Source organism: Pogonomyrmex barbatus, unplaced genomic scaffold, assembly GCF_055798465.1.
Source record: "Pogonomyrmex barbatus isolate J1 unplaced genomic scaffold, ASM5579846v1 scaffold2, whole genome shotgun sequence".
In the NCBI taxonomy this organism is placed as follows: Eukaryota; Metazoa; Arthropoda; class Insecta; order Hymenoptera; family Formicidae; genus Pogonomyrmex; species Pogonomyrmex barbatus.
Window position 1 is genome coordinate 16,970,388 of NW_028297116.1, and position 26,775 is coordinate 16,997,162.

The 26,775-nt window shown below is 44.5% G+C and overlaps 1 protein-coding gene across 2 annotated transcripts in view; it reads left to right on the top strand.

The window, feature by feature from the left end:
• The window catches only part of LOC105431962 (homeobox protein caupolican), a 62,880-nt gene that overhangs the window by 25,029 nt on the left and 11,076 nt on the right, over positions 1 to 26,775 (top strand). For both annotated transcript variants that reach the window (XM_089076180.1, XM_089076181.1), the window contains 4 exons: positions 7,544 to 7,936; positions 15,170 to 15,303; positions 21,863 to 22,221; positions 25,611 to 26,619. In XM_089076180.1, the coding sequence (XP_088932306.1) occupies positions 7,544 to 7,936; positions 15,170 to 15,303; positions 21,863 to 22,221; positions 25,611 to 26,619 (1,895 nt within the window). The remainder of the gene's footprint in view (positions 1 to 7,543; positions 7,937 to 15,169; positions 15,304 to 21,862; positions 22,222 to 25,610; positions 26,620 to 26,775) is intronic.

Below are 26,775 nucleotides of genomic sequence, written 5' to 3' on the forward strand. Positions count from 1 at the left end.
TACCAAAGTCATGACTTTGTTAGGGTTGCGTTACCGAATGGTAAAACTTAAGCAACACCTGTCGCTTCGATTTCCTAAGATAATTTTACGGGGTAATCACATGCTGCTCGTTAGCTCGTTAATCTTTTTTAATTCTGCGCCAAATACTCCTCCGATACGTGCGGCGTGTATATACGTTAGAAATATCGGGATGAGCTTCCGACTCTCGTATTAACTTTTCAATATGAGATTAAATGTGGGCCAGAACGTCACGGCGATGAGCCGTCCATTTAATCGCAATCTACATCACGCAAATGAAGTAAGAGATCCGGTTGCAGTGATTGTAACCATTGGAAACTTCAACGAATGATTAACATGTATATATGAGTAGTAATTATGTATAATTATCTAAATTATCTAAATGGCGTTACGAAATTTGTCATGGTTTGCGAACGCGCGTTGCAAGTCCGCGCCACGAGATAATAACTACTTTATGCCAATGATTTCTAAGCATATGCGATAATTGATGTTTATACTCTACTTATAACATGACCTGCCTGTAGATAGAACAGGACGAGTCGTAAAATCTACAATTGTAATTTTAATTCGAGAATTAATTCTACAGATTTGATTAATTAATATTCGCTAGTGATATTATGTCCTCTCATAGATCATGATCGCATATATATATATATATATATATATATACATATATAATAGATCGCGCAATGTTAAAATCGCATGAACGACTCTATATTAATATCGTTCACTTCATAAATGTCAAATCGTTATAGAATTATCATAATTGGCCGGTAAGGATAATGAAAATAAAAATCGTGAAAATCACTATTCAGCTCCACGTGTTTCTTTTCCCGCTGGGACCAGAGTCCGCGTGTCTCGATTCTTTGAATGATCGCGCGTATCAAAAGGGTTAAGCCTTCGAGCATCGGTCGCAGCCGCGTCCCGTCATTCAACGCCATCGCTCTATCTACGCTCGAGCATCGTGCTCCCCGTTCACTAACAATAAGTTACACTACCGTGATGGCAATAATGGGAATCGTGCAACGCGGTATATCGTGCTCCGCGGCATATAATTACGAGCGTCGACACGGAAGCACCTCGGTATCCGCGATATCGATTTTCAGGATCGTGGCCTGTACATTCTCTCCCCCTCCCCCGTCATCCCTCTCTCTCTCTCTCTCTCTTTCTCTCTTTCTCTCTCTCTCGCTCTCTCTTCCCCTTGCTTTCATTTACGCCGCCCACTTTTTGCGCTGTTCGCGGCCATTGTTATCGCGAGGGAATCGACGCAAACCCTTGGCAGAGGAGTGACGCGAGAGATCGACGAGCTGGCTCAACTACGAATGCGAGAGCTTCGCTAGTTCTCGCCACTCCTTTCGCCTTCATGAACCGGTAATTAGACGATATCCGAGTATCGAGAAGTCGTTACGCCGCGGTGATGAGTAAGTGTGATGAGATGGTTACCACGCGGAGCAAAAGGGTGAAATTAGGAAACAATGGAAACAGTTTAAAGGATGTATATTGCGTTACGCATTTGGCCTCTCTCGGCTTCCCCTTTGCGGCGCACGGAGAAATTTCTTTCTCAATCATTATTTATTTTATATTTATTTAGTTAATTATAATTTATTAAGAGTACACTGTTGATTCGTGCGGAAACCTTTATTCCCCAATAGCGCGTACCTTTAATGATATACAAATTGCCGCGCCCGTGTAATTACAGAGTAAAACTACAACTTTGTTGGCCGGCACCGCATCGGTTACAATAATGCCCGGCGAGATATTAGCCTTTCATTTTATGCTCTTCTCACGATCGCATGTCTGAAAAGAGAATTTCGAGAGGCCCCGCTCACTTCGTTAAATCGCATTATTATGCCGTCGTTATCCGGTTATACTTTGTTATTACGCGCTGTTTATCTCGTATCACGCGGGATTTGGCAGCGGCATGAAAACACCGTCGCCCAATGATTGACGGAATCGGCAATTACGCCACAAATTCTCGCACGTACTTGCCGAACGGTCTCGGATGTGTGTCTCGCCTTTACACGCACGTCGCGCGGAAACCGGTTGCCGGTTTAAAGGTGCACGTGTCTCATCCGCATAGGAACGGCCTCGTTTCGCGCGCGCGCGAATTCATCACTCTCCTTTTTTCGCGAGTTTCGGCAGGGTCGACAGGACGGAAATCGTCGATCGAACCGGGAAAGGAGTGCGGCCTCTCGCCGCAGAAACGCAAAAGTAAAGAGAAAATTGCTTGCTCTTACATTACATCGTATCGAGAATAATTTTGTTTGAGGTAGATACGGTACAGGTAGATACTAAATAATTAAATAATTATTTAGAGTCATTAGGAAAGAGAGAGAGAGAGAGAGAGAGAGAGAGAGAGAGAGAGAAGGAGAGGAGAGAATCTGGTTCGTCGTAATTTGCGAAACGCGCCGACGACGTTTGACGTTCCCTCGACCGATTTAATTCCAGCGGACTGGAGCGGCTCGTAAGAATTTCCTCCGGCGTCGATAAACGCTTCAACGAGCCGCGTAAAAATACCCCGAGTCTCGTCCACGGTACTCGACGTTCGCGCCTTCTTAACGTCGAGTTACCGCCGCTTTAACAGAGTCTTTAACGCTTCAAATAGATCTCGCCCGCCCTCCGACAGGCGTCCTCCTCCGCGCGCGGTGACGTTTTTAAAGCCACCGCTCGCGGAACTCTCCTCTTTTTCCCCTTCTCCCCCCCGCAGTCTGTCGCGTTTCTCTCGGAGACGGACGTAATTAACGTGAAACTGCCGCGTCCGCGTTCGCGTTTGTTTAATCCCCACGACTTTCGTGACGAGAGTCGCTCTCCGCACAGCACATCGAGTTTACTAACAATTTATCCAAATTTGTAAAACTCTTTTTCATTATCCGTTGCCGTTACATTAAGTATCGCGCTGCATACAGCTATAGATAGTTTTCTAGACACACACACACACACACACACACACACACACACACACACACTTCTCTACTTTACGAGTAACTTGATACAATTTAATTATTGTTATTGAACGGAGTTAGGAAAGGAGTAATTAATTACATTATGTCCCTCTTGTTTCAAGTTTTTTTTTTTCTACAACGTTGTTTTTTTGCAACTTTGTAGATTTGTTGACGAGAAGAACAGTCGGAATGATTAAATTTTAATTGAAGATCTTTTCTGTTCGCACGTTATAAAAGTCACCGTGAAGGGTAATTTGTCGAGAGAGGAAGGGACCAGTAATGCCGTTGTCGTACATGAGGTTCAAGGTAGAGAGGACGAAGAAAGAATCAAGATTCTTGCCTGCTTTCGTGATGGTGTGATTCCGGTAAAGAGAAAAAGATACATAGTGCGACATGAGAGAGAAAGAGAGGAAGGAGGATGGAAGGTTGAGGAAGAGAGAAACTGCGATGTAAGGAAAGAGTCGTCTCTGAAGAAAAGAAGAGTCAATCTTCCCTGTCGCCATCTTTTCAGCATAAACTGTCCACGTAATTGATGGCTGCAAGTCCTTTGTAATAAATTTACGGAAATTACGTTCGTCTTTTAAAAAAACGCAAGAGAAAATATGATTCGTGTTAACGTTGTTCAGCGGAACATTGGTTTCAGAGATACGGCAAATCGCCAATAAATTTTATTTCAAATGGAGGAGAAAATAGAATTTTCTTTATCGTAACGTAATAAATTCGTTAATGTATTAGACACAAAGACGTAATTGATATTATATATCAATTATTTTCTCGCTACGAGGCTGATGATTTACCCTAAGTATTATACAGTTTCGTTCGGACAGCTGTAATCCTATTTATACAGGCTGAATGTAATGAATACACGTACAAGATCTTGGAGGATTTCGGCTTCTTCGGATTCTTTCACCTCTCTTTACTCGATGTGTAAATGTGTATTTACACATAAAGTACACGGTTTTGTATATATATATATATATATATATATATATATATATATATAGTAAACGAGTGCACCGAACAGATTTTTATATATCGAGATTATAGAAAGAGATTAAATGTCCACGGAGAAAATATGTTCAGAAAATTATGTAATACAAATCCGTGTTCGAGTTAATAAGGAAAGCATTCTCGTGTAATATTTTATCGTAAAAATATTTCTTTATATCCTCACGAGTGTTAAAATAAAAATAATTGAAATCACCGATTGTATGTCACTTTGTCATTACAAAGATCACTACTTAAGTTATACATGGTGAAAGTTGGAAGCGAGAATGCTTTCTATCCTGACAAAGTGACGAATCTTGTCAATTTCGCAAGGTAGATTATTGGTAGACTATCTCTCGATTAATCACCATGATAGGCGACACTGACTTATTATTCTCAGAAGATGCCGCTCGTTTCACGTATTTTTTTCTCTTTTGCGATAATGAACATTATCGATCATTCGACGATAACAATTCAGCGTCCGTTTTTATGGCCGATTTAATGATTTAAATTAAGAGATATTCAAACTGAGAAGGAAGATATTTTATACTTCGTAAAGTTAAAAATGTAAAGTTAACATTGTTAATATAAATCTCCTTTCTAAATATATATTTAATATATATAATAGAATTTCTTTCGCGCGTTGAATCATCTGACGTTAAAGTTTGAAAAGAATTGAATGTATCAATAATTATTCGCTATTAGCTATCATTTATAAACTCCAGGAAACTTCGGGGGGGGGGGGAGGGCGACATAACTTTCCACATGTGAAATTAATGTTAGATCGCGGCTAAGCGGGACGGTGTGATACGTACCGTTCAAGAAATCATGCCGATAATACCCGCCATTTTCCGGACGACGACGTCGAATAACCGAGCTTTCGCCACTCATATCTTTTTCCATGAGGAGTAGAAATCTACTTGCGAGCCACGATACTATTATCTAAACCACAAATATTGAGTAGCAAAGGAATCTGAACATTCTTGCTGTTCAAGCGTTTTCACAGACGTCATTATGTAAACCACAAATATCAAAGCAGTAAAAAAATCTAAGCATTTTTCTAGACGTCGGTACTCACGCGTTCGTAAGATTTTTTACGAATTCGGAATTATTTAATGTCTCTCGTCGCCCGAGCAAATGTGTTCGAAGAAAAAAGAAAAAGTCAGGATACGTCAGACGTACGCTGACCCGAAGAGAAAATTCTTACGACGCTCGAGTTAGGATTCGCTCAGAGTCCGATATGTTCGGTTATTCGAGGGGTTGCTTCACCAACGAGCGCGTCGCGAGAACGATCGGCGACAAGGTGGAGCACGAGAGGCGATGGCGGAGGGGGATAGGACCCATATCACGGCGACTCTTCCCTGCACCACGAGATCCGAACGGGGTTTTCGCGCCGGCGGCTGCGGCGGGGGGGGGGGGTGGAAGTGGGCTCTTAAAAGGTTCCGGTGGGAAACCCAGCAGGGCGTGAATGGCTCCAGACACGCTGGAGGTGCCCGGAACGTTTCGTTAGAGACGAGGAGAAAAAGAGCGCGGGATAGAGTGGCGGGTCGAGAGGATCGGGGGGAGGGTGACGGGGGCGGGAGGAAGGGAGGCCACGGGCGCATACGTATACGCGCACACACGTGTTCGCGTGTTGTTGTGCGTGAACGGGGACACACGTGCACGCACGCGCGCGCGTAGCACACGTCGTCCTCGAGGTCCGCCACCACACGCCACACAACCATCGTTACGCTATAACCACTACGACGAGAGTGCGCGGGGTTCTTTGTTCACGAAAGTTGGGTTTACCTCGTTCTTTCGATGCGGATCCCGCGACGCGACGAGACGAGACGCGCCACGTCCCTTCGTCCATCTATTTTTGCAACCGCGCGAGTTCCCGTGATATTTCTTGTGAAAATACGCGCGCGTATTGACGCACGCTCGCGGAAAATCGATAAGCACGAGATTGTAAACAGCGCGAGCCAGAAATGGCTCGATGTTACGCGGAAGCGACTCCACGAATTTTCTCACGGAGATTGTTATGCAGATGGTACATTGTAGATCGAGATAATTATGCAAATCATTGAAACCACGTAATTCGAGGCAAAAAACAGTCGGGGCAAAGGTAGTTGGATATGTGTTATATTTTTCCACGTCTTTGAAAATTCTTCGTATATTCGTATATAAGAAAAAAATAAAAAAGAAAAAAAAAAAGAGAAAGAGGACAAGTCCGTACAACTGCCCAACCATATTGTAAAAGCGAAAAAGCGTATTAATAATCAAATCTTCGAGTAAACAGGAAATCGAAGTGAATCGTCCTTGCGGTAATTGCCTTAACGACCGAGAGACAGCTTCGTGCTTTGTCGTGCGAGAAACGACGGAGGCTCTCAGCGGCACACGTATAGAAACTTCGCCGCGGCGAGTCGCCGTATTTTTGTAAACAGGCTGACGTTGAGATTGATAAGCGGCGCCGCGCGGGCTTTTCATAATTCACGACAGAGGCGAAACGCTAAAACGCGAAGGAGAATCGTTTGCGGGAATAAAGTTCTCGTCGATCCTATTCGTCACGCGCGCGCCACAACGCTCCGTGGGCGTTTTCGTGGATTTTGACACGGTCTACGAATAGAAAGGAATATACGTATGAGGGAGAGGGAGAAAGAGAGAGAGAGAGAGAGAATCGTTTTCCGGGCTCTTTCTCTCTTCCGTGAGTGTAACGGAATGCGGGAGTCGGAGAGAAGGCTTTATCAACGCAGATATACAACCCGACTCGTCGCGGCTCTCGAAGCCTGCCATCCTCTCGAAATAACTCCGCGCCCTTACCATATTAATTACCGGGGATTCATTCCGTCCTCATTTACAATGGGCTAATTTAGCGTGAGGCAACCACGGCGCGATTCCCCCGCGCGCGAGCACGCACGTGAGAGTGACGTCCTTCTGTTTATACGAGCTTTACGGAGCTATTAATCATGGGACGAATAATCGCTCTCCGTTATGCGCTGAGATTGCTTCGATAAAACTGAATACGCGTCATAAAGTCTATATCTTACATATCTTTTTTTGCGTAATATATTTTTGTATCTTCTGGCAAAGATAAGAATGATTATCGTCAAACTGATTCTTATAGAATTCCCGCAAAAGAAGGAAGAAGTCGTAGGAGCTTAGGCAAAAGTTTTTTCTCGTCATCTACTTTGTCAAAAGAAGAGTACCATTACCGATGTTTGTTTGAATATTGGATTTTGTGAAATCGACGCGATGTAAGCTGGCTAAAAAAGCATCGGGACGCACTAGAAAAAAATAAATCTTTTCCATTTCTAGTCGTATGTACACATGTAGTACATATGTATGTTCTTATCACGACACGTCATGCATATGTGCTTACAAGCGGCTATTTTACGCGTTATTTATATGTATCTATACTGAAAATGAATAGAATATTAAATGAATCTGGGTGGAAGGGAAAGCTTCTACGACTACGGAAATATCAAAGTCAGCTCGAAGCAAATTAGAAAAACTAATTTCTAATTTTACAAGGAAATGTATGGAGCCTCCTCGCATCGCGTATGCGTGCAATTATACTATGCTAATGACGCGCTTTCCTTTTCTTTTTTGTTTTTCAGCTCCTCGTGAGTGGCGGTCAGCCGACGACGGCGACGTCGCCGGCGATGTCGGGGGGTGCGCTGAGCCCAGGTGCCCTGTCGCCTTCGTCGACGGCGACAACGACGACGGGGGTCGGGCCCGCGGGCACCGGCGGGGCCACCACCCCTGTGGGTGGTGCCGCCACTGGGCCCGGTTGTTGCGAGAATGGCAGACCCATGATGACGGATCCTGTAACGGGGCAAACGGTATGCAGCTGCCAGTACGACAACGCCGCGAGATTCGCGTTGGGCGCTTATCCTAGGCTACCCACCGCGACTTCCTATTCCTCCTACCCCACGCCGACACCCTCGACCACTGACCAGGGACCTTACCCCAGCATCGGCATGGATAGCTCAGCGTTCTATTCGCCACTGGTGAGTCCTCTGTTATTTCTAACTTAGCAGTTACCTTAAAATACGTTGAACTGAAATTTTTTATAAATGAATATATATGTTGGCTGATACGGTCAACTGAAAATAAATCATTAGACGTTATCACGATCGGATAGGATTTTAAGGACTTATTGACTTTTTAATTTTTAAATTGATTATGGTAAATAAGACAAAGAGGAAGAATGAGAGTAAGCGAAAATTTGTCGAAACGTGGAATAATCCAAAATGAATTCATCTTTGCTCTCACTATTATTGCGATATTAATACATGTCGTAGTGGTTGACTCAATTGAAATAAGAAATTGGTTTAATATTATAAAATTAATAAAATTATTATCTTTAAATTCATTATATTCTCAGGAGTTTGTCAACTTATTTTAGCTACGACGTTAAGTACATATTACACAAATTTCTTGTCAGACCTGAACGAAATACCTAGCGCTGTGTAACGCGGCCGCCGTTGCCGGATGCAGATTGATCGATTCGTCGTACTAGGCGTGCCGGGCGATTATTGCTCCTCCAGTATTAACTTAAGACGGATTAGCACGTGGTGTTGCCGCGAATTAGTTTGGAATCCCGTCGACGAAATCTTCTCTCGGACGTCGGGATCCTCGTGCGGGATCCCCTCGATCGCTTAGGAATCCGTGCGTCTTCGCAGGCTTGGGTACCGGCTGCGTCAAATTATTCACGCGTCCCTTTCTCGAGAAACGGCCGATAATCTCGTTTAAAGTTTCAATTCGCGGAAGTCGAAGTTGCTCATTATGCTTTCAAGGGACTGCCGGTGACGAATTCGTGCGCATATGTCACCGGGGAATTCTGTCGGCCGACTGTGCATTGCTCCAATACCTGAGCCCCAGAAAAGCCAGGAATTTTATAAAAACACGTTTCGTAAACCAGTTTCGAGCTAAATCTCCTCACGACAGAATTTTGTTTCCAATTTTTTTCTGATATAATATCCGAAAAATCCAAATTTTGTCTATAAGATTAACTCTGAAGTAAAATAGTGACACTTTTACTGAGATTTGGTTCTGGAACATCGGTTAAAAAAAACTGGAAGAAGAACACAGGAGAAATCTATGTTTTATTAATCAACATACATAACAAACAAATATTAATCAACATACATAACAAATGAAGCACTTGAAATCGAAAATGAGACAAATATAACGTTTTGTTTTATTTTTTTTTACACGTGGTCTCACAGACCAACCTCTTATTTAAGGGTTAATGGGGTATTTAAGGGTTAATGAGTCGAAGGAAAATCGTATTTTATATATACATAGAACGAATTTACAACAAGATAAATTACAGCAATATAATCTGACTTATTTTTTTCTTGTTATTTAAATCTTGCAACTAAAAAAACTGGATGCGTTCGAGGATGCGTTCATTAACCTACACGTTAGGCATATTTGAGATCATCCCGGGTTCAAAGAGAAAAAAAAGTATAGTTAGCCAATTAAATTTGAATTTATCGGGCGATATATTAATTGGTTGCTTTTAGACGGCGTTGTCGATTAATGTATTCCTCACAACGGTCCGAGATCAAAATAGAGTATGGAGAAGAAAATCCAGGAAAAAGAAGTCGTTACAATAGTTAATAATGTAGACGGAAATTGCTCCGTTTCACGCTGCGATTCGATGGCGCGAGGATTTATACCCGCTGCGATTCATCGCGTGTAATTTGTAGACGAGGCTTATCTCCGAGTGAAATTCAGCGAATACATTTACCATCCACGAAACGTGTCTCATTCTTTATATGCAATTAGCGACGTAAATTTGCTGACGCGATTTAACTAAATTGCATGTAAGTGGCGATCTTTCATCGGTGTGTACAAGTCGGTCGGACTAACTTATCGCATTATTACAAGCTGCAGATGGAATCGTCATAATTTGATAAAAGGAGAAAAAAATGAATCTGTCAGGGGAACGTTACTTTCACATGGAAGAGCAATTATCGTTAAAATCGGCTTTTAATAACGGTATTATGCGCGGCACAATCAATCTGTAACGGCAATTTCCGTAATGACGCGGGACGGCTTGCCATTGACGTGTGCCGCAAATATGTCATTACCTCGTATAATCAGATAGTAGTGCGCGGCTATCTCTCTACAGCGCATTTTCATTTTCACGGATCGCGATATTTGTACGACTGAAAAACCCATCGGCTTTTTGATGTTGCCGCGTAATCAGTGCACGTTCTGCTTTCAGATAAACACCGATACGACACACACACACACACACACACACACACACACACACACACACACACACACACACACACACACACACACACACACACAGAGAGAGAGAGAGAGAGAGAGAGAGAGAGAGAGAGAGAGAGAGAGAGAGAGAGAGAGAGAGAGAGAGAGAGAGAGAGAGAGAGAGAGAGAGAGAGAGAGAGAGAGAGAGAGAGAGAGAGAGAGAGAGAGAGAGAGAGAGAGAGAGAGAGAGAGAGAGAGAGAGAGCCTTTTTCTGTACGGTGGCGCGCACGTAAATCACCACGATACGTCCTGCAATTTTGTATCGAATTCTTGTGCCGTATCGAATGTCGACTCGATACTTATTTTACAAATTAAGTTAAATTACGGCGGTATCGCGGCAATGTGTGTCCATAATCTAAGACGATTAACGAGGATGTCATGGATTTAGTACTCCATAAAATTTGTCGTGTCATTTCACAGTCGGTTTCACGTGATAATAATATCACGTGGCTAATGTATTTAATTAAACACGCTTGGCAGATCGCGCTAACCCGATACTCCGCAGATCTATCATTAGATCTGAACGTCGCGGGAGCGCGGCGCAAAAAACTGAGAGACTGTCGATCCTAATAATCCCGATTCGTCGTAACGGTGATATAGTAACATATATATCCATTATGTAGTTATGTCAGAAAATATTATTTAATTGAAATGTGAAAATAGCAAATGTATGATTAACACACATCTCTGTTTTGCGCAATACATCCCTTTTAATTATACATCTCTTTTGCTCGTGCCGGTACATTTAATTAATATATTAAAATATCGAGATGCTCTTTCCGGAGTAAAAGATCATCTTTTTCTTTCTTTTTCTATTCTATAGTAAATAAAATCCCCGCACACACAGAAATGTATTCCGTATACGGCGCATTTGCGAATCTCTCTCCCTTATCGTGCGGATGGGCTAAGCGAGATCGTCCCCGTCAAACGAATCGGCGATGAAGGAAGGGAAGAGGCGGATACCGGAGAAGGAGGGAGTGGAGTGTTTCTCATCGCTCTCTCGCGAACGAGTTTATAGAATCAATACGCGGGACGCCGTGAAACAGGGAGTGGAGCCATGGGGGATACCGCGGCGACGGGAGTGCGCGAAAACGTGGAGGGACGGGAGGAGGACGTAACTGCACGAGATAGGGGAGCAACGATAGAGGTAGAAACCTCTTCTCATCAGCCGACGGATTTCGTCTTATTTCGCGTGGCGACGGTACCCGTAACGGATTCCGGGATTCGCTCCGGCGATGTTTTCCTCGGGAATGCCGCCGCACACGGCGCTTCGCGCTTTGTACCGTCTCCGGACGTTTTCCGTTTCATTCGCATCGCTCGCGACACGAGGCACGATTGTACCTCGGACTCATTTTAACATGCGACGAGATCTTTTTCCGTTAATCCTTTGATCTCGCGCCAAGATGGTGCTTTGTAGAGTAGAATAACTTGGCAAATGATTTTCTCTCTTCGTGAGATTGTTGTTTATTGTCGATAACTCGTAATATCAGTAATATGAAAATCAGAGGAGCAAATCGAACATTTGCCGTCTTCTCTTGGTACTCCGTAACGGATTTTGACGTCAAGATGTCAAGCGACCTAATAATGAAAATGCTCGCTATTCTGCGGTAACGCGACAATCGCTGAGCGACAGCGTCGCAATGCCACGTGTCTAAGACTTGGATGTTCATTCGATAGTATCAGTGTCAATAATATTCCGCGGTTGCGGAGGAGAAGCACGCGTGTCTGCCGCAATATGAAAGTCGTAACGTTCGCGATACCGTGCATTATTTTACGGCCCATTGAAAAGCGTAATACGCGTAGCTTTCTTAATCGTAGATTGTTATGCTTTTATAATTGGTACTTAAACGCGGCCGGCGTGCAATATCGCCACGTGCAGCGTGCGTTTAGTTACGCGCGTGTACATCCGTGAGTAATGCATCGCGAGAAAAAGAAAAAAATCATTGCACGATATCGTATCTATAAACTTACCAATTCACACGAGTACATTTTCGACTGACGATGTCTTCGGCAGCTCGTAATTTTCAATAACAAAATTCCTTCGCTAATTACCTTTACTGATACATGTAAAAGATTTTGAAAAATTTTTGGCAAAATTGAAGAAGTATCGAATATGAAATACTTGTATATTCAAATATATAGATAATAATTTTAATCAAGCGTTGTTTTTACCGATCTGCCCGATATGGACATAATTAAGACTGATGAGTCAAAGAACGCCGAGATCCCTTCTCATGCGTATTGGTTTAATTCTAGCCATGCGAAACCCCAGGAATGCCATTTGTCGCGCGAGACGACGAGACGCGCGGACGTCATAGTTTTGCATCTTTATCGGCATAAATTGCAGTCCGACCGGTCAATCGTTCGTGGAATTTCAACGCCGTGGCGTAATTTGGCGCACGCGACTGCCAGCAGTCGAATGACTGACGATACGACAGAGTGTAGCCCGGAATGCCATAAGCGTCTGATTACCGAGAATTTTGAGTATTTTGGGGTGCGTCTTTTCAACAGCTTCATTCATATCAGGCTGATACCATTTTTCATATCAGGAAAAGCAAAAGAGAAATTTCGAGAAAAAAGGTTTACTTTGTTGAAAAAAATCACTGTCACTTTGCAAGTGTACTATTCAAGTAATAAAATAGATATTTGGAGAAAATATTTTTTCAACGATTAATTATACAATTTTTTAGAGAATTTGTTGCATTATATGTATAATATAATTCAAGCTTATTTATTCTTGTAACAGTCACAGAAATATAATATTATTAAATTAGCAATAAAATAAAAATTAAAATTATTGAGATTAACACTTATTCCGGGGCATTGTTTATAATTTTAAATATTATACACATAAAAATATATTTTTTGCATATATTTTGTATTTATTTTAATAATACAAGTTTCTATTTTGTAAAAAAGTGCACATGAAATATTTTTTACATTATGTAAATGTAGGTTGTATTTTATTTTCTAATATTTTAATATTTTTTGTTATGCTCATAACTGTTTGGTTCCCTTTTTCTTTGTTTCTCTCTCTCTCTCTCTCTCTCTCTCTCTCTATCATTGATTTTTTTCATCGGGTAGTTAAGCAGGAAGTGCTCTTGACGATTTAAATCGACAGATCGATTCGATGAGTATTATAATATAATAAGAATCAGATTAGCATTGAATGAAGTGGGTGGCGCAATGGATTGTTGAAAATAGCTTATGAGAACCCTATGAGACTTTCACCCCATAAGAACGTGCAAAGTAATCTTAACTGAAATAACTGAAATAAAAAAAGTAAGAAATATAGGAAATATTTCATTAATAAATATATGAATAAATATAATACTTAAAAATTTCAAGCAATGTTTTTTTCTAGTTAAATTTGAGAACGATTAATATTGTTGAATCAATTATTATTCATATAGTGATTGAAACACGAAAACAATACATATTTTAAACAAATTACATACATTTTTATGTTGAATAAAATAGCACATGGATAAAAAGTTGAAAAATTTTGTCGTAAAATATATATACTTTTTGAGCAGCCTGTATAGAAGATAATTATAGACGCTATTGCATTAGCTTGATAGACTGCGTCGAGCTCAGGGTGTCAAGTTAGAGCCACCTCGCTGTCGCGCTCCCTAATGCGTCGCATACGTCGCAAGATTTGGGGCGCAACACAACGATTATTGCTACCTTAATACAGGCGTGCTCGTATAATCGGTTATATCGGTGACCCTGTGTGACTCTGCACAGTCGTAACAATAGTCCGAAGCGTCGACGTCGGACCACCCGCAGTTCGCCATTAAAGCCGCTTCTGAAAAGAAGAGAAATAAAGACGAAGATACACACACATACACGTGTACGTATGTTGTGTACCGGTCTCCACGGAGGGAGACCCACAGCAAGGTGGGACCAAGGGCCGAGAGTAAAGCGAAAGGAAGGCGGGAGGGACATCCAAGGACACCCGTTACAGCCTTCGAAAATCGAAACGAAGGGGCGAGCAGGGAATTAAAAATCAGGGTACGTGAACGCCAACAGCGATGAAGACGCGGTACGGCGGCGACGACGCTACGACGACGACGACGACGACGACGACGACGACGACGACGACGACGACGACGACGACTAGATGTAACACGAAACTCCGTGGCGCCAAAGATCACTCCTAAGCCGCTGCACTAATAATATCCCCCATTGTGCTACCATTAGCCATATAACGTGCCGCCATGTCCCTTCTCTTTTTCCACCTGCGCTCCTCTTTCTTTCCCTTTGTCTTTCTCTCTCTCAGTTTTTTTTTTTCATTCTTTTTTTCTCATATTTTTCTCACCTGCTTCTTCCCATCTTTTCGCTCATCTTTTACAGTGTGCCTTTACAACGCGCCTTATGACAACATTATATACCGACTAGCAGACATCTGTCCGCGATAATGTCTTAGGGATACCTGATTAATCCACAGTCCTCTTTCATTCGCCTCCTAATCCGTCGCGGAATGATTAAGATGGAAATAAAAGATGATTGAAAGATTTCTTTCAGGGGACATTTATCGCGCTCGTATAATCTTTTTAAGGCTACAAACCGCTCACTGTATGTTCAGGTCAAATATTATATTTATACAACCGCTACGACTCCTTGTAGCTTTCCAGTCTATCAGCGAAAATTGAGATGGATTGGATTGAATCTCCAAAGGGTTTCCAGACAGGCTCGCGATAATCTCTCTCAGCATGCAGAACATAATCTGTAGCATTAACTATAATGGATCTGTATAGTTTCCTGAATCGCCTGTGTCACGCGAGGATCGATATCGATCGATATCGCCGTTTCTTTTTTAAAAGTTTTAATGTCACGATGGAAAGATAGCACGTAGATAGCATATGTTTACATTGTACTGGAATTTATATACGCGTGATGTAGCGACGTATTAAATAAATTAGCGCTTATCATGCACTCTGCTCTTGCAGGGTAATCCGTACGGACTGAAGGACGCGACGGGGATGGGCATGACGGCGGACATGGGTGCTGCCTGGGGCACGGCCGCCCTTCAACCTGCCGCCACGGGTTACTACCCTTACGATCCAACCCTGGCTGCCTACGGGTAAGTTTATCGCCAGGTTTCATGGTCTCTCGACTCCATTAGATTAAACCACCACCGAAAGAGAGAAGAAAGACAGAGAGAGAGAGAGAGAGAGAGAGAGAGAGAGAGAGAGAGAGAGCGCTGAGCCATCTCCCCTTTAACCCTCCAGTTCCTCGCCTCCACTTGCCTCCGCCATTAAAACAAGAGTCACGATTTCGTCGTACGTACACTCGTTGGAATCGTTTCCGCGCGACGACAGTTATCGTTATCGCGAATCCGTAATATCTCCCCCTTGCTCGTGCACCTGGAGAAGCACGCCGTTTGTGGCGTATGGACCGTTAAAATTGCGCCGACCGTATCGACGAGATGATGCCGCAGCGCTGTTCGTCGTCGATAGAGACCGTAGCCAGTGTAGACCTCGAGACAATGTACGACATATCATATATTCATCCGGCTTAAACGTTCATTTAATTTCGTTTCGAGGCTAAACGAATGTAAGATTCGCTTACGTAAGTTGATCGCATGGAACTACATTGATGCGGTAGCATCTGATAATCGTCATCGGTTGATTCGACATCAGTTGCTGCCGGTCGAAATAGTTGCTGCCGATTTCCGAATTCCGTCAAACTCGAAGGGGTTGAAGGTACCGGCGCTTGAGTTAGGCCAAACAACGGACGGCTACAAAATGGCTGTAGGCAGCCGAGTGGGCGTATATAATGGAGGCTTCCAGGTTGGACATGTGTGTGTGTGTGTGTGTGTATATATATATATATATGTATATATATATATATACACACACGCACGCGCGCGCACACACTGACGTATACACGCACATATATACACGTACACAGTTACACAGCGTATCGCCACATCGCGAGTGTAGGGATAGCAGTAGGTCTCTCTCCGTAGGAGAGCGAGTGAGTGAGTGAGTTTATTGATTGGCTTCCTCCCCGGGGTTGGCTCGCCCGTTCGCCAGGCCTCTCTCTGCTCTACTCACCACTACTGCTCTACTCTCAGTGTGCTATCTCTCTCTATCCCCCATCTCTATCTCTTTCCTTCCCCGGCTCTAAATCCCTCTCTATCTCGCCCTCCTTTCCCCGACCGCGTCACCCGATTCCTCCCGCACTCCGTCGCGAATGTCTACTCCCTTTCGACTACTTCCCCGGCCACCTTCGTATCCTCCGAACGAGTCTGCTCCCACAGGTGCTTTACTTGCTTCGCTTAGCAACCCTCGTGTCCGCCTGGCGAACACACGCACATACACACATGTTTATGCTCGACGTTCAGGAATAGGCAGGCGCGCTGTGACTCACGCAACGGGAGGCCTTTCCCTCTCTCTTCAGAGCCACCCCCTTCGGTGTGGTTGTATAGTCTGCATGTGCTCGGCGGCAGTGGCGGCGGTGGCGCCTACCAGAGAAACTCCGACGGTAGGCATTGTTTATCGTGGAATTCAGCGCCCTTACTGCTTCGCTCTCTCACCACCTCTCCTGGACAAGCCTCTATTAATTTACTTGCTTAATAATACGACGGCCATTCTCTCGTTCGCTTCTCCCTCATCTCCGCCCGGGTCGCTCTCTTCCCTTAACTACGTGCCCCGTCACTTTCGACGCCGTCGGGCCGCTATTATTTTACTGACGGCGTTGAAAGTTGCGAACTGCGTTGTATGACGACACAAGGAGGGGATGCACCGCGCGAGAGCCGAGGGTGTAAATTGAAGCGGCTCGATTGGGACGCTCCGACGCGAACGCTCTGATTACAGGAAATGAGAAATACGTCGTTACTGGCCTCACGAAAGGGTTCCTTTGGGCACACTTCGAACGGGCAGAAGTGTCTTTTTTTTTCTGTTGTCTTCGCGTAAATTGATTGATTTCTCTGTTTTCCTTCGTTCGCGGCGCTGCATAGTCTCACAAACCTGACTGCTCTGTTATTTATTACTGGGTGATAGATGTCTGCTTGTTTTTTGTACAATAAGATAGTATAATAAATATTTAAATCATCAATCGAAATTTAAATATTAGATAATTGTCGTGTAATTTTCAATAATAGAATATTAATGTATTATAGTGCTATATCATGTAAAAAACAAATATATAAAATAGAATTTTTTCTTTCATATAGATGAATAATTGTATAATCAAATTGGCTATTTAACGAAACTATAATTGAGTGCTGCCGCTCTTTAAAAGCTAGGATGACCATGTCAACGAATGCAGTGATACTATCTTAATTTTCACCTAATCGGGAGGTACCACTTTTTGTTATCAACGATAGCTTACGGACATTGACTATATTAGGATTATAGAAATGTGCCGGTCTTTTCCTCTGTGATGATTGCCTTCGAGTTCTCGTAACCGGTTACTTATTTTCTATGTATCGTCCAGAAATGTCTGAACCGGCATCTAAGAAAAATCACTAGAAAAATTACCTGCCATATCGAGATATAAAATACATGTAAGATGCATTTTACAAAGCGACAAAGTAGTAGAAAGACTTTCTACTGAAAGTTTCTTCATGCCGGCTTATCGCTCGTTCAAAATCGAGGCGTCCCATATTCGGACGTCCCATAATTTCATTGATTATGAAAGCAGTTGCTCCATGACGGGCCTATTCCCGTTTTGAAATAATGTATAAGAGGAAGGCTGCAAAGTTGATGATTAGATGCAGACAGCATCTATCGGTCCATCGTAGAAACGCGCAGCAATCGCGAGTGCAGGGGGCGGATCTTGTCGACGGCTCTGCCGAGCAGACGCACCCGTAAGCTATACACGATTGCACGAGAGAGAGCGAGAGTGAGAGCGAGTGGGAGAGCGAGAGCGAGTGAGCGAGCAAGAGAGACGCAGATTGGCTGGTTGGTCGGTAGGAAACGTTTACACATCCGAACCCGGGCGTAACTATTGAAGCTACCTATATATATATATACATGGCTATACCAGGCTGGAGGACGTAATTACGCGCGTTCTGCCAATATTGGTTAACCTTTCGAGGTTGACGCCACCATATGCAAAGCCTTTAATGAGTCGCTCGAGTGCTGCCAGTGTCTAGCATTACGCGCTCCTCTATGCACCCTTTCGCATCGTTATTACTACCCTTAGTGGAGGTATTGGACGATCCTACCGGTTCGACCTCTTTTCCTCTCCCTATCTGAGTCTACCGACAATTTCATTTCGTGTATACGAGATACATTCCCTCCCCCTTCTCTCTCTCTCTCTCTCTCTCTCTCTCTCTCTCTCTCTCTTTCTCCACTACTCCCACAAGCGGTATCTAAATTGACGTTCTTCAATCCGCAAAAATACTCATGGCGATGCGATAACTACTTAATTCGTTATTGTGCGAAATTTATTTGAGAAATCCGATATCGCAATGCACATCTCGACATCAAGATTTGATTATCGACCTTTCGACCGACGATTGACTGACAATAAGAAAGACATTTCTATTCGCTTATCGTTAGTTTCGGATTAAAGTGGAAAATATTTTTAAATAAGTCACTCAAAAGTGCTAGCTCGGATTGGACGTTACGTAGCGAGATACGTGATTTGATATTTTATACGAGTATCGGCAAATCGTATTAAAAATCCGTATACGTTGATCTCCTCAAGGACGCTCGTCACACGATTTCGCTTCAGCATCGACAAAGAGACGATAAAAGCGTGTTGGAGATTTTTATGATGGTAGATACCGCCATTCACTCGTAATCTACTAGTCCGTGAGTTCTCGCACTACGAGCATGGCGCTCATATCTTTATGTATCCGGTTTCGTTTACAATCCCTTGGAATATATAACTCGTATTTATAAAAGTTCAAGACCGTTTATTACACATATATATATATATATACTTGCCATTTCAATTTAAAGCATTGCAAAGTCCGAGCGTCATATCCGTGAAGAACGCCCTAACGTCTTTTCCTCCTCTTGAACATCTGCTTGCGCATCTTTAATTCAGAATAAAAGTTGACGTCTCCGTATCTCTTCGAGAGCATCTTCGCGATTCGGGTAGGAATAACGGGGGAGATTTTTCGCGAGCCAACCGCGTATCGAGATACGCTACGGAAAAAGAAGGGAGAAGGGAGAGATTGGACTGCTCGTTGCGCATTCGCCAAGTTTTTATTTCGCTCCCATTCGTCGTCGCATCTGCCTCGTCGTCGCTTGTACGAGACGCGATCGCATTCGAGCGATTCTCTCCCGGCACGCAACGGTACACACTTAGTATGTAAATGCCGATGCGGACTCGTTGTGTATGTAGATAATTGCGCGGCGCGTGTGGGAGGCAGTCGAAATTGCGCATATTAACAAAGGGGGCGAACTTTGATTGTATCTGCATGCTTGTCCGTCGTCGTCCGCCGTCGATTCCTGACGGACCTTCGATTCGAAACGCAGTTATTACCTTCCTCCGTTTTAAATTCGTTAATTTTCCCATTTTTAACATTATTTTTATTTTAACATTATTTCTTTTAACATTATTTCTTTTAACATTATTCAATCGCATTGGCATGGATACGAAAGCATCATGTTATAACACCTTTTGTCCATCCGTGAAAATATTAGAAAATCTTTTCTGTACTTGGAAATATGTTTGCAATAAAATTAATAGTTTTCCGGTGCATTTTATTGTTTCGTCTTTCGCAAATACCGTCATATGGTCGGAACCGCTTTGACGTGGAAGCTTATCGAAATCGATAGGACTCCTTCGAAGACATGGCCGCTTCTTGCGGTAGCAACGGAAGAGGAGGAATGTGACCGATGGTGAGCAAAGAAAGAAGGAAAAAAAGAAGAAACATGGAAGTCGAGGAGAGGCTCGTTTTACCGACGACGTATCCCGGCGGCCGCCTTTCCCTTGTACAAGGGGGTTTAATAGAGGGTGAAACGTCCTCCACCTTCTTCGAGTCAGCCTCCTGCGGATTGTCGTTTCCATCCCCATCGACGCGGTCATCTCGGCAATCTCGGATCGCAGTGGTAATCGGAGGGTGGTACAGGGGAGGGGGTTGCGCAGCCTTGTGCTCGTTGAGTGAAAGCGGGAACCTAATAATTCGCCGTTCGTTCGATTTACCTCGATTTCCGCTTTTCTCTTTCACGTTCTTTGGCCTCCCCCTCCGCGTGTGCCGAACGATTTCTCCGGTGATTCGACCGCAGCCCGACAGCCACACTCGTCTAATTCAATTACATAAAATGGAAATGGAGACCTGACAACGAGTTTATTTTCAACAGCGTTCTCAATCACCACAACGAAAATAAAGAACTCACATTGGATGATTATTTTCGTATGTAACGGTCATGGGAAACTGCCACGTTGTAAATCGAGTAACATGGATTGATCGATGTCGCCGCAGCGGTTCGACAAGAGCATTCACTTAAATTATTCAAACACAATTTTAACTTAGTCATTAATTATTTTCCACGAAATAAAATTCTCATAAGTTGTGATAAGTATTGACATTTCGAAAATTTATCGATTACCCGTATCGGTCTTTCGATCGAGGTTCGCCATTCGATGTCGATATTATGAAATTTTCACTTATCTCTAGCCACCGACGAGCAACAGCGGTAGATATCTCGTCAGGAGGATGCGTTCCGCTCGAGGCAAAACATCGTTGCTAACCACCACCACCGCTACTATCACGAACCACTGTACCTCTTCCATCGTTTCACAGCCGATGGATCGTCGATAGGTATTTTAGCCTGTAGTATATAACAGTATCCACCTATAACATACTCGCACACCGGGTTCTTCGTCAGGGAGAACGGAGAGGAATGGAAGAGAGACGCGACCGAGCGAGCGAGCGAACAAGCGAGAGGGGGTGGACGAGGGGATCGATCGAATCGCCATTACGGCGAGTGAGTGCCGGGGGTGCACGATGGAATCACGCCGCCGCTAGGGGTTTATTCCCCGTATATATTTGCCGGAGTATCACCCTCGACCCAGTAGGATGCCGCCGCCTCCCTATCCCAGAGGGGTTTGATGTTCAGCAAGGTGGAGAGAAAGAGAAAAGGAGGGAGAATTAGGGGGAGAGTGCGTGCGGGGGAGAGAGAGGAAGAAAGAGAAAAAGAGAGAGAGAGAGACGAAAGCACGGATCTAGGAAAGCCGAGGGCTCGTGCAGAGCACTTCGGACTTGCCAAAATCTGCGGGGAATTCGCACCCTCGACACGATACCACTTCTCGAATGGAGTGGCCCGTTTCGACAAATATGGAACAATAGTTACCTTCTGGCAGGCAGGCGACGAACGTTACTTAACGGCGATTATTCAATCGTTAATAATGCATTTGACGTTTATTACCGAGATGCGATTGGGTAATCTCGATTTATAATTCCTGACTATTCTTGATAAGAATAAAATGAATATGTGCTAATTAATCAACTCCATATATGTGTACGTCGGATTAATTAGTGGCCAACTGGTAATGGGAAATAAGAGACGCGCGTGCAAATATTATCTACGGTTTACTGAGCTCTTTGCAGCTCAGGTTTTCCTCACATTGTGCTTCCTGTTTACAAGTCGCCGCTTACTCGAGCATAACGAAATCTTTAAAGAATTTCAGGGGACGTCTCATTGTAAGCTGCCTTTTTCGTTGTCTTTTTCCAGGTACGGCGCTGGATACGACCTAGCCGCGCGGCGGAAGAATGCCACGAGGGAGTCGACGGCAACCTTGAAGGCTTGGCTGAACGAACACAAGAAGAACCCGTATCCGACGAAAGGTGAGAAGATTATGCTGGCTATCATCACGAAGATGACGCTGACCCAAGTCTCCACTTGGTTCGCGAACGCGCGGAGACGTCTCAAAAAGGAAAACAAGATGACCTGGGAACCGAAGAACAAGACGGACGACGATGACGACGCGGTGCTCACCGATTCCGAGGATAATAAGGAAAAGGACGATCTCGCGACGGACAACAGGGGCGACCGAGTCGGCGAGGAGGCGAGGCGGGGCCTCGACGATACCGGTAAGCTTTTTTTCCTTTCCACGCATGGTATCCGTTGCCCGACAGCGAGTCAGAATTCATTATTCAGTAAGACGCTGCCTCCAGACACGAGCCGTCACGTTTTCACATCGTTATCTGCGAGAGCGATTTAGAAAATTCTCCGTAGTCGCGGGGCGTGCTGACGTTAACACGCGAAATCTTGGTTTGCGCCGTTAACAGGACTACAAACTATAAAACGAAACGAAACGAGGGGCGTGCCCGCTTACGTCGCTGCGGAAAAAATTCCGAGCGCGAAGTGAGTAATAATAATATTCGAAACGGCTAGCTGGCAGCGTCTGTTGTGCGAGAGATAGTCTGAGAGAGAGAGACAGAGAGAGAGAGAGAGAGAGAGAGAGAGAGAGAGAAAAATTGTAGCGGCATAATGTGATATTACTTACGTGATAACTCATCATTCGCGCTATCGGGAAATTTCTATCGTTAGAAATATCCGATTATCAATATTGCGAAAAGTAGCGTCGAGACCAGAGGTAGAATTGTTTTTCGAAGGTAAACTCGGCGCGAACGAGGCGAGCCGATCTCTTTGACTTCGGAATGTCCATGGCGTGTTTATCTCGCGTGACTAGTTTTCCCGATATCGAATACCCATCAGCTGGCGTTTCTCGTATTGCGCAAGTATGTGTTGCAACAATGAGTCGAACTTACAACTTCACTTCGAATGACTAGCAATTGTCTCGAAAAGATTTTCTGAATCTTTATGAAAGATTTCATATACACCGTTCCCGCGATTGCATCTTGCAAATGTACCTCCGTGTTTCGATCGAAAGATCAATGATAGGAGCCTTTTAGCCTTGTAACCGCATACCTCTGTCGCTCCTCGAAAGCTTCTGTGTGTCGCCTATCAATCGTGAATTTTACGGCCGACGATTCCGAAATACGCGGCTGGAAATTTCGATTCGTTTCAGCGCCCGATTCCGCCGATTCAAGCACGTCGCACACGCTCATTAGAGCGACCTGAATGCCGCGATTCGTTTTTCAAATAGCGGCTTGGCTGTGTCGAATACATTCGCGAGGGCGGCTCGTCCAAGGCGCATTTCTTCGCGCGGCGGCCGGAAATGGCGAATTAGGAATTCTCCGCAGCGGAGCGGAGCGCGCAGTGCGGACCCGAGCGGATTCTACATCGCGGGGGCGGACATAATGGTTCACATGTGGGTAAACACAGTGACGGGTTGCGGGTTGCCGCGCGAAGAGATTAATGGCCTTCAGTTTGGTCCCCCGGTGGACCGGGCCGACGCCGTTGGTATTGGTATTGGGCACCCCGGGCTGGACCGGGCTGCTTGCCCGTGAGCTTGCCGCGGGCGTGTAGGTGTATGCACGTTGAGCGAGGAGCACGAATCTGTGAGAGGAACACGTAATTGTATGCGTGCGCGCGTGCGAGAGGGAGAGGCTGTATATATGTATGTATGTATGTATGTATGTATGTATGTATGTATGTATATATATATATATGTATATATACATACACACATATACATATATACATGTATATACATTGTGAATGTATATAGATACACATGAGAGAACGCTGGTTCGAGATACGGTGATGTATCGGCGCCCGCGGCGAGACGAATGGTACGGACCCTCCTATGGCCACCATTACCCCACCGCACATTGGCCAATGTCGGATATCTTTCTCTCACATACACACGCACACAATACACACACTCTCTCTCTCTCTCTCTCTCTCTATCTATCTATCTATCTATCTATCTATCTATCTATCTATCATCTATCTATCTATCTATCTATCTATCTATCTATCTATCTATCTATCTATCTATTTATATCTCCTTCTCCTTCTCCTTCGTCGCGATCTCTCTTCCAGGACACCTAGATCCTGTCATGCTACGTCACGCGCTCTGCAATAGCTCGTAATTTCAAAAGACCGAGACTCGAGCGGAGAAGAGTAGTCCGATGATGCGGCTGGAAAAAATTTGACGAGAATCGATGGAAGATTGATTTGCCACGCCAGTTCTTCTGCATGAAATTACGCGAAAGCATAGACGCTGGCGCCTCGTACATCTAAAATTTTTATAATTCTCTTCTTCCTATATAAATAGTGGGAACGTGTATCGACACTTCGGCAAATATACTTGTACACGCCTTCACTCGCACACGCATGCCGGTGACCTTTAGAAATTCAAAGGGGAGCTTTTGGCGCGCTCATGAATTTCTACACCAAGTCGTTGAGGAAGATAGGTCACACGAACTGTCAGCCGCCTATGCAGCGAGGGTTGAAATATTCGTATTCAAGTAGAATATATATTCAAACTCTTGGGCTTTTGGAACCCGGCTATTGTTACGTAAAGTTAGACACAGGCAAGTTCAGTCTGTCTTGTAAATCACCGAGAAATGTAACATCGAAATAGAAATAGAAAAATTATTATTTGCTTATAACTTGTACACGAATAATAGTCCGGGTAAGGCCAAGTGCAATATAATTTAGTTATTCAATTTAAACACAGAATCCGCCTGCGCGGCGCGAAGATTACGAGATTAACGTCTGATAAAAGAGGGTCAAAAGTTAAAGAGCCACTTGTGGACTCGACGGTGGTATCTATTTAGTTGGCCCATAAGGTTCCTTTTATAAGGGGATGCTTGCGCCCTAAACCGAAATTTTCTTCCCTCTCTCTCTCTCTCTCTCTCTCTCTCTCTCTCTCGTCTCTTTCGCAATCTTTCTACGTCTCTCTTACACAAGAGTACAGCAGCATGCCCTTCGAGCTTGGGAATTATCGCTTGACGACCCATCAAGTAAACCCTCTGCCGACACATTCGAACCTCTTAATGAAATTCTCACCCCTGACTGACTGCCTGGCTTGGCTCGGTGGCTGCCTGGCTGGCTGGCAGACGGTCGGGACGATCCGTGGAGTGCCCCGAGAGACGACGGGACAGGGAGATCGGAGAAAAAGGAGATGGATACGGTTCACTCTCTCTCTTTCTATCTCTCGTTTATCCACTCGCTCACGCATCCTCCCCGCTCATTGCCCCAAAGGGAAACTGAAATCTCTCGCGCCCCAAAGTGGTTGAAGGCTTCGCTCCCTTTTTTCACAGCATCCCTTACAGCTTAACTATATAGAGGCGTAAGGGAAATATCCGCATTCTCCCGTCGCTCAACGACCCTCCACGACAGTGGAATCCCGTTACGATGACTCGCGCGTTTTACGTTTCACTGTTGCGCATCAAATATTATAAACTATTAATGCTATATTTTCTTCCTGTTCTCTTTCACGAATGATGATTCGGCATAACGAACGAGAGGCAATTTTAGGCAGAATATTTTTTGTTTGTTGAATATTTTGACACTTTTCAATCTTTTTATCAATAAATTTATACCTAATTTCTGTTGTTTCTAGAACCAATGAGACATGTGAAAGCGGAACTCTTGCAGCATGAGAAAGATCTTGACGATGAAGATGAATTAGATCTCGAGGACGACCGCCGACGGAGCGAGCATTCCTTTCATCATACGATGCAACATCATCATCATCACCATCAAGGCTATGGTGACGATCATCTGAAAGAAGAGGGTATCAAGCCGGACTGTAGCGGGAGTGGTGTACCGATTCCCGCGACAAAACCCAAAATCTGGTCCCTAGCGGACACGGCAGCATGTAAAACGCCACCGCCACCCTCGCATCCCCACCATCAGCAATATCATCATCTGCATCACCAGCAACACTACCCCCAGCAACAGCAGCATCATGTGCCGAACCAAGGACACCATCATCACTCGCAACAACCATGGCTCGGTCCAGGAGGCGTAGGAGGTGGCGCCGGCGGCGGTGGTGGCGCCGGCGGAGGTGGAGGAAACTTGGGAAGTTCGTTCGCTCTGCCCTCATCGGCGGGAATGAGCCCGTCGGCGGCGGCGACGGCGCCCTACTCGGGTGCTGCCGCGAGATACGGTGGTTTCCTCTCGTCCTCGTCCGGCGGGCAGCTCCATTACAACCCCAACTCGTCGTCGGGTTCAAGCTCGAGCGCATCCTCCTCGGCGGCAGCGGCGGCGGGGTTTCCAGAGGTTGGCACGGACACTCCACCCCAGACACCGCCCAATATGAAGGTGGCCACGCCGAATGGAGTGATCCAAGCGGCGCCGGGCGGTTACTGTCCTGGTGGCAACGCTAGTGCCGCAACTAATGGCAATCCTAATATCCCTTACGGGGCGAATCATCCCGGTAGCGGTGGTTATTTATCGACAAGTTCGGGTTCAGCCAGTAGCGCCTCGTCGTTCAACTCTCGGTTACAGAGCTCACCGCATAAGGATTTTTCACCAGTCGGCCAGAATTCTATTCTCCACCAGCATCAAACGACTGCCAGCTTGCCGCCCACGGAAGCTACCACCGCATTCAAACCGTTTTACAAAGGGTGAGTGAGACCCGATATTATTTAATTCTGTTTAACATTGACTGGCGCTGCTAAATCGCACTTTAAATAATAAATATTTATTCGGCGCACAGAAAAATGTTTTGTTAAAAAATTGTGAAAAAGGAGTAAGAAGAATGTATGTTTTTTTTTTTTTTG